Genomic DNA, 18,206 nt, shown 5'->3' on the forward strand with positions numbered 1-18,206 from the left:
CCCCATCTAGGTATATAGTCTTTACACAGCACCTTAGCCATGTGCGTGGCAGTGCTCCTTCGGGTGGGTACGGCTTCCACCCACCTAGAGAACCGATCCACAATCACAAAGACGTCCGTATACCCCTGACATGGGGGCAATGAGATGTAATCTACTTGTACATCTCGGAAAGGCCCTGTCGGGGCCGGAGGTCAGGGAAGGGGCATTGTAGTGGCGGGCCCGGGGTTATTTTTCTGGCAAGTGACGCACCTGTTCACTGTGGCTTGAGCGTGTTTCCTAAAACCCCGGCCCCACTAGCTCTTCTGGAATTGAGCTGTCATATGTTGGGGGGGGCGGGCTAAGTGCCCCCAGGAGTGTATTTGTAAGGCCAAAAAGGGCATTAGCGCTTGTGGTGCCACTGGTTTTCCTGTCTCAGACTGCCTCCACATTCCATTCGCCCATTTATCCCTTCACTTATCCATTCCCATTTTTCTGTCCGGAGACATTCCTCCTGCATTTTTGCCAGATCCTGTGTCAGCGTTCGGGTCCCCAGTTGACATACAAGGGTGCCCTTTCTCTGGTTCCATTAAGGTGGCTTCCTTAGCTGCCTGGTCAGTCCATCCGTTCCCTTTAGCCTCATCTGTATTCTCCTTCGTATGGGCTTTTGCATTTCAGGATAGATACCTCCTCTGGCAGCAGTAATGCTTCAAGTAGGTCGCGGACTTCCGCCCCATTCCGTAATGGGTTCCTGCTGCAGTCAAGAATCCTCTCTTCTGCCATGACTGTCTGAAATCATGTGCCACCCCAAAAGCGTACCTGGAATCTGTGTATATATATATTAGCTGTTTGTCCCTCGGCTATTCTGCAGGCTTCGGCCAGCGCTCTCAATTCGGCCTGCTGACCGGAGGTTCCAGCGGGGAGTCCCCCCTTCCTTACTACCTCGTGCAGCGTCGTGACTGTCCAGCCCACCTTCCGGATTCCATTCTCCACGGATGAGGACCCGTCCGTAAACAGGATCAAGTCCGGATTGAGTAACGGCTCTTAGGCTGCTGCAGCGGCTCCTTCTGCTTCTTGTAACATGCCCGCACAGTCATGCTGGTCTTCATACCCTTCTTCAGGCAGGGGAGCATGGTGGCTGGATTCACCGGGTTAGCTTGTACAATATGCAGGTTTGGAGCTTCCAGGGCTGTTGTCCATCTGGCTGAGGTCACCTGGGTGACCTGGTTCATGGATAGCATTGCATAGCATGTACTGTATGGGGACACTTGATCAGTTTCTGGTCTAAGACTAATCCCACCGTTACCATTACTGCTCGGCATGTAGGTTCCATGGCCCTCAGGCAACTTCCCCATCCGAGAGCCACTGTGTCCAGATTGGCCGAGTAATATCCGATGGGCCTCTGTTGGTCCCCATGTTCTTGAGTCAGGATAGCAGTCATGTATCCTTTTTCATGCACGGATAGGGTGGAGGGCTTCCTGGTGTCAGGGATCTCTAGAGCGGGTGCCGTGCACAGGGCCTGTTTCAGTTTTTCAAACCCCTCCTTTTGCTCCACAGCCAGGGTGATGGCTTCTTTTAAGGTCCGTTTTCCTTTTAGCCGGTCGTTCAATGGTTGGGCCAATTGCGTGTAGAAGTCTACCCAGTTCCTATTAAAATTGCACAGACCCAAGAAGGACCGAAGTTCCTGGATCGTGGCGGGCTGTTTAGCCGCGCGAATCGCCTCGGTCCTATCCTGGATCAGTCCCCGCTTTCCCATTGAGATCTTTTGTCCTAGGTAAATTACTACTTCCTGGGCTATCTGGGCCTTGGCCAATACTGGTCTTGTATCCCTTTTCGACGAGATGGTCCAATAAAGTCAGCACGTCTCATTCATGCTGTTCTTCCGTGGTGAACGCCAGTAGGATATCGTCGACATATTGTATGACCGTAGATCCCATCGGGGGTAGCTCCCTTAAATGACTGGAGGGCCATGTGGAGCACTGTTGGGCTGTTGTGGAACCCTTGAGCTGGACGGGTCCAGGTGTATTGCTGTCCCTAGATGGTAAAGGCAAACCACGGCTGCACCTCTGGGGCCAACGGAATTGCCCAGAATCCGTTGGCCATATCAATAACTGAGAAGTACTTGTCTTCCGGCGTCGGCCTGAAATATAGTGGAGGGGTCCACTACCAATGGGGCATTTTGGTCAATGCACTGGTTGGCCTTCCGATAGTCCACCGTCATGCGCCAGGCGTCTTTACCCTTATGCACTGGCCACACGGGGCTATTGGATGAGCTGTGGGTCTTAACTAGTACCCCTTGTTCTAACTGCCGGATGATGGCTAATAATCCTTAGATTGATGTCGGGCTGATCGGGTACTGTTTGGTCCAAGGAGGTGGAGTCCCGGTGAAGGTAACCGGGTCCATTTTAAGCAAGCCACAGTCATGTTTGTCCTTGGCCCATATCGGATGGTCCCTTAGTTCTTCCCTCTGCAGGGATCGGATTGACCATGTGACTTGGCCGTTTTCAAAGTCCAGGGAGGAGTCTATTTTCGTCAAGACGTCCATCCCGAGTCGGGGTTGTCCCACCCAGACCGATGCGGTTACTTCATGTGATCCCAGAACCAAACACATCGGCTGGGTTCGGTGGAGTATCAGCTTATGGCCTCCGACTCCATGTGCCGCACGGGTTGTCCCGTCAAGGGGGCATTTATCATTTTCGGGCACGCACGTCAATTCTGCCTGTGTCCAATAAACAATCAATTTCTTGGTCGCCCACTCCCATACTGACATATAGTCCGTCCCTGCGCTGATGTATTAATGCTAACCGGGATCTTGCCGGGGAGGGGGTGGGCGTGGGCTCTCCGAGTTTTTTGCACACTCCAGCAACTGCAGCTGCTGATCGAGGGAAAGTTCTTTAAACCGCTCCATCACTGACCGCCCGTCGGCCTGTTTCTGGCCCATCCCTGAGCTTCCCTGGTTGTTCTGTTTCTTTGCTCGGCACGATCGGGCCCAATGTCCCTCTTTATCGCAATAGTGGCACTTTCCCGGCAGTCTTCTGGACGTCTGTCCCTCCCGGTCCTTTGGTTTCCATCCAGTCTGCATTACTCGGACCTTTGAAGTTAAATCCTGATCTAACTGGCTACACCGGTCTACCAACTGCGCGAAGGAGATTCCTTGATCGTCCCAATCTGCCAGGATCGCCGTCACTAATTTAGATCGTTCTGGTTTCAAACCCGCCATTAAGATAGCCTTCAAGGGTCCGACTCTTTCATCATCCATCTGCTCCACATCTTGCTGCAGACCTGTATGTTCCAGCCACGTAGACTTGAATCGCTCCTCATACTCGAGCACCACCTCTATGCCTTTTTGATGGCACACTGCAATCTTACTCCAATCCATCCTTGCTGGCCCGTACTGTCTTAACCACTCTTTCACTTCTCCCCAGGCTGCATCAATCTCCTGTCCAGTGTCTCCAAGTGCCTCTTTTACTGCCCTCTGGAGTTTACGTGCCGATCGTCCCGGCACCATGATGGTCAGAATCTGGACTCCGTCCAAAGGATGGAGTGTGTAAATACTTCGCAGTCGATCTAATTGTTCCCAATTGCTCGCGTCCCACCACCCCCCCCCCCCCCCCTTTTTCGGGTGTTGGAGTTCTTTCAACCATTTATCTTTTTTTCGGGTTCCGCGGCTGTGAACTATCATATTTTCGTATTTTTGTTTGCGCTTCTTAGTTCCGCCTACCATCTTGGTCGTCGTCTCTACTTTAACTCATTGTTTTTAGTGGGTCTAATATAGGTCTGTACAATCCATCGCTGCCATCCGAGTCCTCGTCGTATGACGAGGAGTCCGAATCCTACGTCAATGATCCTGCCTGTTGCCTTTCCAGCTGTCGGTGTTCTTTCCCTACTTGTGACAGACTAGGATAGACGGCTTTATACTCCAGATGCGGCCCCTGCGTACTGGCTGCGACCGAATCTTTAATCTCACCCTTCAGTTTAGTTATCTCTTTCCTTTCTCTCTTTCCAAATTTTTCTTGGTCACTTGTTCCCCAAGTGCCTTGATTTGATCTTTAGCAGCTTTCAGATCCCAATCAAATTGGGAATGGGTAATGATTTATTTTCTGTCCAACTTGGCTCATGACAGCCAGGGACCAGTAGGTCCTTTCTTTATCTTTCATGCGCGTGGTTTTCCCCCATACCCTTTTTATATCGTCCAGGGTCCACTGACCCTTAGAGGTTCAGTACTTTTGTTCAATTTCAGCACGTCTTTCGTAAATCAAACCGCTGTTCGATGTATTCCCGAAGATTTTCTAACACTTCCTCGTCCGTGATCTCCGGTGGGGCCAGCCCTCCTTTTTCAGTCGTGGGATGGTTTTTGTTTCCGCCTTCAGCCATTGTGCCGATTTAGAACCCTTAGTTGCGGCGGGTGCGAGACTTGGACCTCAAGTCCGGGACAGGGCCTTATGTTCTGTCGAGTGGAGAGCTCTCATTTACGGGGGTCTCGACCCTAATACTACCCACTGACGGTTCTTTTAAAGATCGCGTGAATGACGCCTGCCGCGAAAGACTTTGGACGAGGACTTTATTTAAGAGGTGTCCTTACACTCGTGTCGACGTGGGTCCTAGGGTCTCCCAGCGGCTGACATTCAGCAATTCTGCCGATTACGCCAGAATGTAGGGTCTCCTATTCTTAGTTGACGAGACTCGAATCCGGTGGTAGTTCCAGGCAAACTTTATTGGCTCAGTTACATTCAGTTACATCTTGCAGTTAATAAGAATAAAGCGCACTCTACCGCACGTTACAGCTTCAGTTATAGTCGTGAACGTGGAGTCTTTCCATTCCCTGATTGGCCCCCCTGCTGTTACTGGGGTCAGTTTGTCGACTCCGGACTGGCCGCTGGTTATGACCCAGCTGTCCATTGCAGATAGCAATCGCCTTGGTCATGATGTGATTACCACATCATGCCTCTTCCTCCTGCTGTTCACTTTTTCACAGCATGTTCCTGTTATCTGGTCAGAACAGCGCTTAACCCTGTGACTGTGCTTTGGTCCCAACCACGCTGCAACCTTTTCCATTGTTAGTGAGCACGTACACAGCTACTCAATATAATTATAAATTAATCAGGTCCCGCAGTGATCTTGTAATTAAAATGCTTGGAAGCCTTTCACTCTGCTCTAATCTTGTGCATACAGGTTAGAAGATGGTGAAACTATTTCCCTTGTTTTAATAGCCACAATATTAAACTTGGAACCTATCAGATGTTTAAGCTGAAGAGGGAAGCTATTTAACTAAGTTGAATAACTTCTTGGATAAGTTTTTCGTTATCCCAGATATAAATACGAAGTGCTTATTTGTACTGCAAAAATGGCCAACAGGCTCCACCCCTTATTTCTGATTCACAGGAATGTCACTAGATCTGCCCATCCCAAGGTCTCACTGACTTTGCAAATTGTAACTCAATCCACTTTGACTTCCTGAAGCGACAGAGGACAGAGCTCGCCAGAAGACAGCAAGGGCCTGCCAAAGTCCCGTACCCCAGTCCATCCCTCCCCCAGCCGAAGTGCCATACCTCACCCAGTCCAAGTGCAGGCATCACCCAGCTGAAGTGCCTTACCCCAGTCCAAGTGCACCTCTTTCCACCCCCCACCCCCCATAGATGGGGCATTGTGTGTGGATTGTTAACAGGTTTATTGGGTATGAAGTGAATAGTGACCGTGTCATGACTTCTGGATATCATCCACTCCAGTGATGTCCCTTGTTGGGGATTGGAAGAATGTGATCCGTCTTTCCCCCTCTCCACTTCAATCTCCCCATCTGTCAAAAAAAAATACGAATAGTTAGTCCCTTTTTATATTGGTTTCAGTGCAGTGTTTGCACTGCCTATTAGCAAACTGCTTATGTTATGCAACTGTTGGAACCCCCGATGTAAGCCGGTTGGATTTACTAAGGATTCACGAGGCTGATTCTGGAGATGAGGGGGTTACCTTGTGATGATAGATTGAGTAGACTGGGTCTTTACTCGTTGGAGTTCAGAAGGATGAGGGGTGATCTTATAGAAACATTTAAAATCATGAAAGGGATAGACAAGATAGAGGCAGAGAGGTTGTTTCCACTGGTCGGGGAGACTAGAACTAGGGGGCACAGCCTCAAAATACGGGGGAGCCAATTTAAAACTGAGTTGAGAAGGAATTTCTTCTCCCAGAGGGTTGTGAATCTGTGGGAATTCACTGCCCAAGGAAGCAGTTGAGGCTAGCTCATTGAATATATTCAAATCACATAGATTTTTAACCAATAAGGGAATTGAGGGTTACGGGGAGCGGGCGGGTAAGTGGAGCTAAGTTCACGGCCAGATCAGCCATGATCTTGTTGAATGGCAGAGCAGGCTCGAGGGGCTAGATGGTCTACTCCTGTTCCTAATTCTTATGTTCTTATGGCATCCAGGAACACAGTCATCTAATTGCATTTTTTTTTTAAAAGAAAACGTTCCATGTATTGCACAAACTTTAGATATTAAACTATATGTTGGTAATTTAAGCATTTGAAGAAATGGGATTAAGAATATTGCTGTTTCCCCTCGTTATCTTTTTTTTTCTTCTCCCTGGCACCATTAGATAAGCATTGTGGAGTTGGAGAAGAGTCAGCGACAACAAGAGCTAATACAACTCAAGTCATACAATCCATCAGATGATGTATCTCTTCAGCTGCGCCACAAAAACTATGAGATGGATACAGAAAGGAACAGATACCAACTTGAAATTGAATGTCCTAAAATTCCAATGGCAATGATGAATGGTCTGAGCCCCGAACTCTCTATTAATGGAAGTGCAACACCGTTTGAAATTCACAGTTCTTTAAACCTGCCTCCTTCCAAATCACAGAACGTATACAACACTGTGTTTCCAGAGCAGGAGAATGGGCTGTGCATCCCAAACCTAATGAGTAAACACAAAGCAGACCGATTATCAAGTCACTCTCTTCCTGACTACACCAGATTTTCTCCCGCCAAAATAGCACTTCGTCGTCATTTGAACCAGGATCATACTGGAGGGGGGAAACTTGCACATGAAGTACAACTGGCCTGTGCCCAGAGGTCAGTGACAGATGCTGTTTCTGCATGAGAAAGTGAATAATTAAGGCTGCAATAAAGTGCTTTGTTTGTTCTGCTCCCAATAAGCGAGACGAAAGGACTGCTCCCGAGGGGTTATAAGTATTGCTTATCTGGTTACTGTAGAAATCTTTGTTCAAGATAAACTGGAAAAATAATTTTATTCCTGACTGCATCCAGGAGGCCTGGACTTCAGAAGACTAGTGACATTTAGTGTGCATTATGCTGATAGTCCTGTCAAGGCCATAGTTAAAACATTAAATTCACCTGGCCAGTCCACAAAATAACTTTTTAATGTTCATTCGTGAGATGTAAGTATTGTGGCAAGGCCAGCGTTTATTGCCCATCTCTAATTTCTCTTGAGATGATGGTGAGCCGCCACCTTGAACTGCTTCAGTCCATGTGGCGAAGGTACTCCCACAGCGCTGTTAAGTAGGGAGTTCCAGGATTTTGACCCAGTGACGATGAAGGAATGGTTTTCTGTAATGTTACCCAGGAATAGAAGGAATCTAAATCTTCATAGTAGAGGAGAAATGCGTACAAACTAGTGACCATCTTGTTAAGCTCCAAGGTAGCACTCTTGGCAACTTGTTTTATGGCAAGACCAGGCTTTGGAGTGCATCAGCTGCAGGAAATCTTTTGTGATTCTTAGCTGCCTTACGTGCAGAGGATGGTCGAAGTTTGGAACTCTCTTCTGTAAATGACAGCTGATGCCGGGTCAATTAATTTTAAATCTGAGATTGATTGATTTCTGTTAACCAAAGGTATTGAGGAATATGTGGCAAAGGCAGGTATATGGAATTGGGTCACAGATGAGCTACGATCTCATTGAATGGCGGAACAGGCATGAGGGGCTAAATTGCCTATTCCTGTTCCTATGTTAGGGAAATTTAATCAAGGATACCAAATTTAATTTGTTTTCTTTGTGTGTATATTAATGCGATCAATTTCAACTCTGTTACATCAAAGTGAAAATGGCTGATGCATTGCAGGTTTGAAAACTTAAAAGAAGCTGCCCTGCCACATCAGACTCCAGGAGTTCCAAATGGTGTTCAGCATGGTGAACAACCCTCGTCCCCAACAGCCCAGCAGATGACGTGCGAGAAAAGTGTAGAGAAGGTATTAATAGTATACTGCTGATAATTTTGTTTTTCTGTTGCTGGTTTATAAAGTGAATACTGTGTGGTTTGATTAATGTTACCTGAATTTTTTAGTTAACTCAATTCTAGCATTTTCTGTTAAGTGTTCGTATTTCATTCACTCATCTGCTTCTGCATTGTTGCATCTTCATACTTCCTCATTCTTTCAACTTCTGCATACATTAGGATATAACTATTCGATCGTGAATGGTACCCTGGTAAACCTGAGTTCAATTGTAAGAAGTGTGGAAGCAAACTCAGCCTGGCAATTACGGAGTATGTCGCTACAGATAAAAATATGCCACTGGAGATGAAAAGAGGAGGAAATCATCATGCATTGCTTCTTGAATCGTCACATCATTTTTTCCTCTAATATGAGGGTCTGCTAGGCATAGTATCAGTTCTTAATCTGTTCTTGATGGGGATGAGGCCTAGCATGACTTGCACCCTCTGGAAGGCAGTATTGACCATAGCACAAAATGGCGATGCTTGTCTAGTCCTGATCTGATACAGAATTAAGTATAGGCCCTTCTCTGAAGCCACTGCAATATCATTACAGAGCAGTTGCTGACATCCTGAAGGAGTTCGATTCATTTTAATGGTGTATCCATTTTGGACCAGTCGAACTTGAACTGATCTTGTAGCAGCGCAGTTACTGGAAAACACATTGGTTTGGTGTGAATCTCAGCACAAGTCAGAGATGCAATCTTTCAGGCAAGAATGGCTTAACTCTGTATTGTGTACAGCTTTGGTATCCTAATGAGAAAGGACATTCTTGCTATTGAGGGAGTGCAGCGAAGGTTCACCAGACTGATTCCTGGGCTAGCAGGAGAGACTGGATCGACTAGGCTTATATTCATTGGAATTTAGAAGAATGAGAGGGGATCTCATAGAAACATATAAAATTCTGACGGAATTGGACAGGTTAGATGCAGGAAGAATGTTGCCGATGTTGAAGTCCAGAACCAGGGGTCACAGTCTTAAGGATAAGGGATAAGCCATTTAGGACTGAGATGAGGAGAAACATCTTCACTCAGAATTGTGAACTTGTGGAATTCTCGACCACAAAGTTGTTGAGGCCAGTTTGTTAGATATATTCAAAAGGGAGTTAGATGTGGCCCTTATGGCTAAAGGGATCAAGGAGTATGGAGAGAAAGCAGGGATGGGGTACTGAAGTTGCATGATCAGCCATGATATTGAATGGTGGTGTAGGGTCGAATGGCCTACTCCTCCACCTATTTTCTATGTTTCTACGTACAAAAACCAGGAGTTCTTGTTCCACTAGGAAACCGACTTTCCAGCTGCCAGTCAGAAAAGAGTTGAGCCCAGGTTGTGCCTGTACTCAAACATGGGAACATACAAAAAAAAATCATGTTGCATCAAGCCTGCCTCAACCAAGCATGTGCAGCCTTGCATATCATTGTTTTTCACCTGGTCCCTGCTCCCCAGTCTCTCAACCCTCTGGGAGAAGCAAAATAAAATCTCTGGCAATTTAGGAAAAATTACTAAGGAAATTCCTATCTGGTTCCTGATGACAAGCAAGCTCCAGAAGTCCACACTAACTCATGAGCGTCCCTAATCCCAGGTACCCCACAACCTACCTTTTTAATAACTTGAAATGCTCTCCTCTCTTGGGCACTTGTTCATCAACTTTTTTGAAAGATTGCTGAGAGTCCAAGCTCACTGTCTCATTGGTGATCTGTTGCAGAGGGTGAGGAATCTGAAAAGGATTGTTTATTATCGAACTGAACTCTTCACTTGCACATTTTAGAATTGTGCCTCCTAGTTTTCCCATCCCTTTCCATCTCAATAATCTGTCCAACTGGACAGCATCTGTTCCCTTCATCAATTTAAATACTTCAAGCGTAACTCTTAAGATATCATTTATCTAATGAGAATAGCCTCAACTTCTGGAACCTCTCGATAGCTAAGAGTTCCAAGAGGTAGCTACTCCAGATGCATCATTTTCATCGCCCTCCATTGTATTTTCTCCAGGGCTTCAGTATCCCCACCAAGTGTGGAAATCAAAACTGGACATGCAACTCCAAATGAGACTCCAAAATCTCTCAAAGCTATTAAAGATGTGTGATTTGCAAAATGCATCTCGGCATTCTGTCAGCACTCTGGCGTCAATGTCCAGTCCAGTAGTGCAATCAGGCATAGAAATGGCTTAATCCTCACTCTGACCATTTCCACATGTACTTCAAATATAGCTTAGTTTCCAGCTACAAAGCTCTCATCAGCTTCTCAACTGACTTCTAATTGGTGATGGTAGAGCTATGTGGGATGAAAAATATGTTTTATTGTGTGTTCATGGCTTCAATGCTGTGGCCTCTGTTGAAGAACTGAGGGAGTTGCCAGATCTGAGGCCCTTGTATTAGGACTGAATGAGGGACTGAATGAGGTACTCAAGAGTATGGCATAACATTGCAACAGAAATAGTATCTCGAGATAATTCCCTTGCTCCTTGTATGAAGATGATAATCCTAATATGGAGTTCGGCAAAAATAAACACAACCGATGATGGATAATGTAATAGTTCAATTTATTGGTATTGATAGTCTATATATTAAGCTTTTTTGAAAAAGTACAAACTGCATTGCATAACTTGACCTTGTACTTCTGTTTTTTACAGTTTGGCAATGTATAGTTTGGATATATATTTTAGCTATGTTTCAATTAAGCATGTATTTCCACACCTCAAAAGTGATGCATTTATTTTGATTTAAAAAATTTACCATATTTCTAAAAATGAACACAGTTGTGCCTATTAAGTGGCCACTCTTACTGATCTGTAACATTTTCCTGATGTTGACTGCTTTGGTATTTCGTGATGGTTCATGAGTTTTCAGTTCTAGTATGAAAGTTTTTTTTGTGTGGTATGGATGTTGAAAGCGATAACTTGTTCTGCTTGCTGTTGATCGTCGTTCATACTGACCATGGCCCTTTTTGAAAAGAGAATTTATTTTGTAGCCACAGTGGAATGGGTAGTTTACCGGCCACTATTGGTAACGTGCAGGGTGTCTTCGCTCGCCCCTCCGTGTTAAATCAGCAGTGCATGTCCTAAATGGGACTGCCCAGTCATACACGTCCCAAACCAGTGACTCAACTCCCAGACTTCCTATGTGTTGGTCTGCAGTTACAGTTCCCAGTGTCGCCAGGCCTGCTGCTTCACCACTCACTTATTGATTGACTTTGAATTTGTGCTGAATTGACCACCTCATCCTACGTTTCTGTGCTTTCATGGAAAAGTGAGGCAAGACTGAGAAATTTTAAAGTAGAATCTTCGTGTATTCTTGCCTCACAATGCAGCTGGGATCCACTGACTTGCTACTCTTGGAGCTGTCTGTGCGGCTACTGGTATGACATGGCAGAGCTGCTGCATTCTCAAGTCATAGTGCGATAGTTCTAATGTTACAAGTATCCAGAGTGTCTCGGATTGATTTGATCCTTTACACATCCAAAGTGCACAAAATTATATGTCTAAACGTCAAAATTACAATCACTTCAAACATGCAAATAGTCCTGCCACACCTAATCAGTGTGCCATTCACTTGTCTACTTCAAATGGGTTAGTGTCATCAACCAATCTGTTTTACGAAAGACTGCATTGTGATTTCTTTGTACTTGTATGTCCATTCTGTCAATATTGCATTTTTTTCCTGCAGCTTTCTAAAGATTTCAGCAAAAGTCCAGTTAATAATTCTGAAACCATAACCAGCCTACCAATCAGTATTCCACTGAGCACTGTTCAACCAAACAAATTGCCTGTCAGCATTCCTCTGGCCAGTGTAGTTCTGCCGATTCGTGCTGAGAAAGTGGTGAGTAATATTTGACTCAATTTGCTGCATTACAAGTAATAGAATGAGGAAATTTACAATTGTGTGACTCATTAGATAGCAAGTACAGTCTAATCTTCTCTTACTAATTCGTTTCAAAAAGGGGTTGTGATTCCAGTAGGTGTAGCACCATCTCTACTTAGTCTTGCCTCTCAATTTACCCCAACCCTACTCACTTCATTGCAAAATGCCCACTTAATTGTCACTGCTATTCCACTATAATTCTGAACTGCCAGTTTCTTGCATGCCCTACACAGACCCATGCCTTCTCTATCCTTTTGACTTGGTTAACCTGGGACGTACTCACCATGGCATGGATTGCTGGATTGGAGCAGCCACCCTCGCTGCTCCATTCACCAGTCCTTGCATTTCACCTTCTCTAGCTCAAACCTCAGGTTAATTTATATTTTCCTTTGTATCTGCCCTTTTTCTCGCTCGCTCTCTCTTGGTGACATCATTGCCTTCAATTCATATTTTCTCCATTGGTGGCGCTGTAGCATTCCCTTCTATTCTCTCCAGCTGATCTCTCAAACTTGGGTATCGCCTGTAAATGGTTTCAACTGCAGGTATTTTAAATTCTCCTCCGTTTTTAAATGTTTTTTTTCAGTTGGTGGTTTGCATTCTGGTCTGTGCCACTGCAACATAAATTTATTTTTGGATGTGCTCATGAGGCTTGAGATCCACTGCCCTAAAGAAATGCCCCTGGGATAGAAACATAGAAAATAGGTGCAGGAGTAGGCCATTCGGCCCTTCGAGCCTACACCGCCATTTAATGAGTTCATGGCTGAACGTGCAACTTCAGTACCCCATTCCTGCTTTCTCGCCATACCCCTTGATCCCCCTAGTAAGTATGGTTCCGTGTTTACAATTGCCTCAAGGAGCTTCCAAGCTCAGCTTGACCCTGGCAGAGATGGTGGCAAGCAGGTGGTTCGTGGTCAGCCGGTTGGCCAAACATAAAGTGTCGGGAGCTGTGTGCGGCTCAGGGGAGAGACCTGAAGGGAAGGCGGGCAAGGCAAAGTGAAAATGTGAACGTAAAAGGTATAGAGGGGAAACAAAAATATATCAATGAATGGATCCTCAAAGATGCTTATGAAAACTATTTACTGTAGAGTTCTTTCTGATGCAGATGGCAGCGCTGGTCCCTTATAGCCCCGTGCTGACCCCTTTACACACCGCTGGGGAAATTGCCCCGTGGAAGCGATGTTCATGTGGAGAGGTGCCACCAGCTGTGGTGGCTGGGGCGCCCCGCTCGTCCTTAAAGGGGTGGGCCTTGCGCTGTGGCCGCTGTGGTTTTTTTGTCGGATGACTGCAGTGGCTGATGGTTCGGCCAGGCCGTCAACATGCAGCCCGGCATCCCTCCTTGGGTGTTGGACCGCTGGCCCAGCCGAAAGCCTCGTTGTTGGCCCAGTGGGTACCTGGAAAGCAGCTGCAGCGTTCACAGCAGCCCTCCCCTTTTAAAAGAAGGGGAGGGACGTTGTGACTTGTCGGTGCCACACCAAGCTTTTACCCCACGGAGGTGAACTACGCTTCCAATACCTCCCTGCGGATTCTTCTGTTTCCAAGACCCCAATTCCAGGACATTTAGCTGTCCATCTCGCCGGGTGCTAAATTTTCATTTAATTCAAATTATGCGCTCCAAAAGCGGCGTGGGACATTCTCGTCCCCATAGAGTTCCCCTGACTCTGCTTCAAAATCCATTGAGGTTCTTTGCCTCGGGTTCTGTGTTTTGCGGAGCCTCTTTTTTTTTCTTGTTACGTGAAGTGCTCGCGAGCCCCAGGTTTTCGTGATGTTTAGAGGTAATAGATAAATAGCCCTTCTGTAATAACTTGTCAAGGACTCAAAAATTACTTGGTTGCATTGTGCGTAGCACCTTTCTGGATAAGTTTATTTTGTCCTGCTTTGTTTTGGCGTTGCTGCTTGCTTGATATTATCTTAAAATGAGAAATGAATTAATAATGGCATCTGCACTCATGGGTCCTTGATTTTGCCCCAAAAAATTAAACACCACTAATTTTGCCGCCTCCAAAGCAACATAACAATTCATTACTTCTGGTTCCACTTCCAAACAACCTGACTACAGGCCTATTCTAGTTCCATCTGCAGAGTACAGCTCATCCTCCAGCCGGCTCTCATCCCCAACCTGAAGAGAGGCGAAATCCCCGCAGATTTCCTTTCACTGAAGTTGTTTAGACTGTAACGGTGGCAAGAAAATTCCTTGCATCTGCTCTAGCTTCACTGGCAGCATTTTGCCTGAAGTATGGTACAAACCCCATTTATACATGTAAACGGGGTTCTTGCCTCACTTTCGGCAAAGTAAAGCTCGTGAAGTGGGAGCAGGTCCAAGAAATTTCCAGACCAGTGAGTTGTAATGATATGATTGGACGTCACCGTAAAACCCTACGGTATAAGGGAGCAGAATTACAAAAGCTACAGTGACAACATTATTGCAGTTATTTTGGTTTGGCAGCGATATCTCATTAATTATGCAAAAATGCTGTTTCTTATAAGGGGCACGAATCTCTGACGTGGGACTTAGCAATAGAAAATTTAGATTGAACTCCACCATCCTCTTGACTGAGTAGAATAGCATGGGAGCTAGGTTTAAAGACTGCAGACAAATAATGCTTTAAAATTACACATTTCACTGAAGTAAAGTTTTGATACTCTAATATAAATCTTTTTGCATTTTATGATTGTAGATTTAAGTGCAGATTGCTTCAGTTTCCAGCAGGAGGCAATATCCAAAGTTAATTTTCTTGTTAGGCTCTTCAAATAATTTGTTGCTTTAAACATACCCGTTTAATTTGATTTATTTAACAGAGAAGCACACCTAGTCCCATTCATGTTCCAAATCGTGATTTATCAATGCTTGACAAACAATATGGTGCTAACTATGGAAATGCGGCTGGAAATAAACCACAATCTTTGGCTACCTCAGGTACTTGTTTTTATTTTTCCATTTGAGTTATAATTAATGTAGCAGTTTACATTTGCACTTGATAAGGGGCAGTTGGAATATAGTTAATTTGGTCAGATCTGAATCTCTAATTAATCTTAATAGTATTGTGAATATTGTACTTTATTGATGCATCTTAACTATTTAGTCAAATTCATACCACCCAGCATAAATTGTTGGTAGAGGCAGAAAGGAACTTGGTAAAATTAAAATTTGGGTTTTACCCTTTCAAAATTGCTATTTGAGATGTTTATATAATATCTGCAAATATCCAACCATTTGAAGCTAAAATGTATTAGAATATAAAATAGATTCTAGCAGTCTAGAATTATATTTTGGGTCATCTATATGCATTTGTGAATGAATGTAAATGGATATGAATATACCAAGAATGCAGTTAAGAAATCAATCCATGTTGGTATTTTGGGGTGGCTTTAATTTTGTTCCTTTTATTAAATACCTACATGCTAAGCATTAACAAAATGTGGATGGTAGATGTGTTTATCTCAAAGCAGTGGTTGTTTCAGTGTGATACTTTATCATTTTGCAGGTTTTTGTTACTCAGCTGGCTCTGTGGCGGTCAATGGAGTCCATTCGGGTTCTCCCATCCAGTCAACGCTCAATAGTCACGACAAGACATTAGAAGATTCTGATTCCGCCAGTATAGGTATCCTTGCCAACAGTTCTGTCTTGCAGAGCGCAAACCCACAGCATCCAACAATGCACCTGATGCAATCTCGGAATTCTGAACAAAACTCCCCAGCGACCCAGCATTCAGCCAGTCCCAGGCTATGCAACTCCCAATATCCAGCAACCAGTTCTCCGAGCACAGGTGGAGTTTTACAGTATGCAGACACACAAAAAGCCTTCTCTGAGGTAATCAAAAAAGATCTACAGTCAGACCAAGGTGCCTCTGATCAGGAGAATGAATCCAAACGCAGGATAATTTTTTCCGCTGCCAATGGTGGAAATATAAAGCAGCCTACTTTAAATAAACAGACTCCTGTTGCTTCATCCATCAAGTTGGAATCTGGACAGACGACCTCTCAAGAAGGAAAAAAAAAGGGAAGAAGGAAACGTTCTTCTGTGACATCCAATTTAAATGCAGGTAGCTCCCCAAAGCGGAAATCCCTGCTTGCTGCGCTTGGCCTTTCTTCAGGATCTCCTTTGAATATAAGTTCCATGGTAAGTGATTTGCTTTATTCCTATCTTGCTCATTATTTTGTGATGGAAAACTTGTTTTTGACTTCAAAGTCTATGTGAATATCCATAGACATTTATTCTCTCAGGCTGTTTTCTTAACATGGTTATATATATATGAAAATTTGTGACATGGGCAAATGCATCATGTCTTCAATATGCTGCATCATACCTCTATTGTTCATCAAGAAAGTTCATGTTTATTTTTGCTTGTTGCAAAATTTTCTTCAGTTCATTGGCAACTGAAGAAGTTTCATTTAAAATAAATCACCTTGAATTTAGTTTAGGTTATAAACCTGTTTGCACACACTTCAGCAGACTCCATCCTGCATCACTGGCTGTTCAGGCACGCCCTAATTGGACCAACATCAGTTGAGTCATGTCCTGCGGTTGTTGGTTGGCAACCATTTGGCTTCAAAATTTGATTTAAATAGGTGGTTCTTCGGAGTCACAATTGGCTGAATCTTGATTCCTCATTATGAAAACATGTCGTCCCAAGAGCTTTGATCCTGTTTTGAGTACAACCATGAGTCACTACTGGGGCAGCATCGGCATCACCCAGTGCAGAAGTACCAATGCTTGATCAAGTTGCCTAATGTGTGTGGCTTTATTGCTGAAAGGCTTCTGACCCCTGATTCTGAGGAGCATGAGAAAGGAAAACTCGTTTTCACAAGGCTCTCAAAACTCAGTGAATGTGCGCACTCCAGATTAGCCTTCACTATTCTATTAGCATGAAAATCACCCCTCAACCCATGAGAAGCCGTGTCTGTCTGGGCTTTCCTTGTAATTCAGATACCTGGCCACTAGGGATCAGCCTTGCAGCTTTGTATTGTCTCCTGCACTTGAGACCATACTGCAAGTGTGGTCTGACCAGAGCACTGCACAATTGCATCATGACTTCCTCTAATTTGCATTCTACTGTTTCAATTCTGTATGTTTCAGATATGAAAAGTTTAATCAATAGTTCTTGTCAAAATAAGAGGCTGCTGATGGATTGCATTCTAAGCTTAAAATGAATATATAATTATTGCGATTGAAACGGTCATACTTATGTTTTAAGTTCCCATTTGTACATAGTCTGATCAACAAAATGCAATTTAACTCGAATATGATTGCCACAGACATAACCATATTGAATATTATAAATATTCTAACTAGTGTATATAATGCATATAAAAAATGTCAGGGAATAATAGGATTGGGACTTAAGGTTCTGGCAGACCATATCTGATTTGTTTTTTTGTGTTTGTGAATAAGTGTTAAGGTCACCATTTCTGTATCAAGACAGTGGTTCACTGTAATTCTCGTCTTTGAATTGACAACTGCTATAATTAATTACACCAGTTCCTCTCCAAGCTTCTTAACATATATGAACGGTTTCCAAAATGTAGAACACAAGTCCAAATATAAAAATATTGCAAAATTTATTCTTTTAGGTTAATAACATCAACCAGCCTTTGGAAATAACAGCAATTTCATCACCAGAGACTTCAGTGAAGAGCTCTCCTGTTCCCCATCAGGATAATGAAGGACCTCCAAGTTTGAAAAAGAAAAAGATGTTTCCCTCCAATGGTGTTCATTATTCACCACTTACATCTGATGAAGAACAAGAGGAGGAAACTGAACAGATTAATGGAAGGTGGGGCTCTTGCAAACAAAGAGGTTCACACACTTCCTTACAACTGTGAAAGATTTATATTTTGAAATTGGGTAATTCATGTGACTGAAGCTAAGGAATATTCATTTGGAATGCAGTATAATTAAAAATATGCAAATATCTGTTTTTGTGGTCCAAGGAATATACAATCAAGTTTGTTGCAAGTGAAGAAGTGAAAACTAATGGATACTAAATTATAAGTTAGTTCCATCAGTTCTGACTGGGAATCTTACTTTTGTGAAATAAGCCTCAACCATTCTGCTGTGCAACTGTTCTGCATTTAATTACTGTGACTACTAGTCTTCTGGTTAGAGCACCTGCTCACTTATCCTATTTTAAAATGTTGTTGCAGCG

At 44.1% G+C, this 18,206-nt stretch overlaps 1 protein-coding gene across 8 annotated transcripts in view; it reads left to right on the top strand.

Moving 5' to 3' along the window:
* The window catches only part of dot1l (DOT1-like histone H3K79 methyltransferase), a 92,002-nt gene that overhangs the window by 48,672 nt on the left and 25,124 nt on the right, over positions 1 to 18,206 (top strand). For all 8 annotated transcript variants that reach the window (XM_070859767.1, XM_070859770.1, XM_070859768.1 and 5 more), the window contains 6 exons: positions 6,568 to 7,046; positions 8,054 to 8,180; positions 11,869 to 12,021; positions 14,860 to 14,977; positions 15,546 to 16,180; positions 17,632 to 17,834. In XM_070859767.1, the coding sequence (XP_070715868.1) occupies positions 6,568 to 7,046; positions 8,054 to 8,180; positions 11,869 to 12,021; positions 14,860 to 14,977; positions 15,546 to 16,180; positions 17,632 to 17,834 (1,715 nt within the window). The remainder of the gene's footprint in view (positions 1 to 6,567; positions 7,047 to 8,053; positions 8,181 to 11,868; positions 12,022 to 14,859; positions 14,978 to 15,545; positions 16,181 to 17,631; positions 17,835 to 18,206) is intronic.

Source organism: Pristiophorus japonicus, chromosome 18 (genome assembly GCF_044704955.1).
Source record: "Pristiophorus japonicus isolate sPriJap1 chromosome 18, sPriJap1.hap1, whole genome shotgun sequence".
NCBI classification, from domain to species: domain Eukaryota; kingdom Metazoa; phylum Chordata; class Chondrichthyes; family Pristiophoridae; genus Pristiophorus; species Pristiophorus japonicus.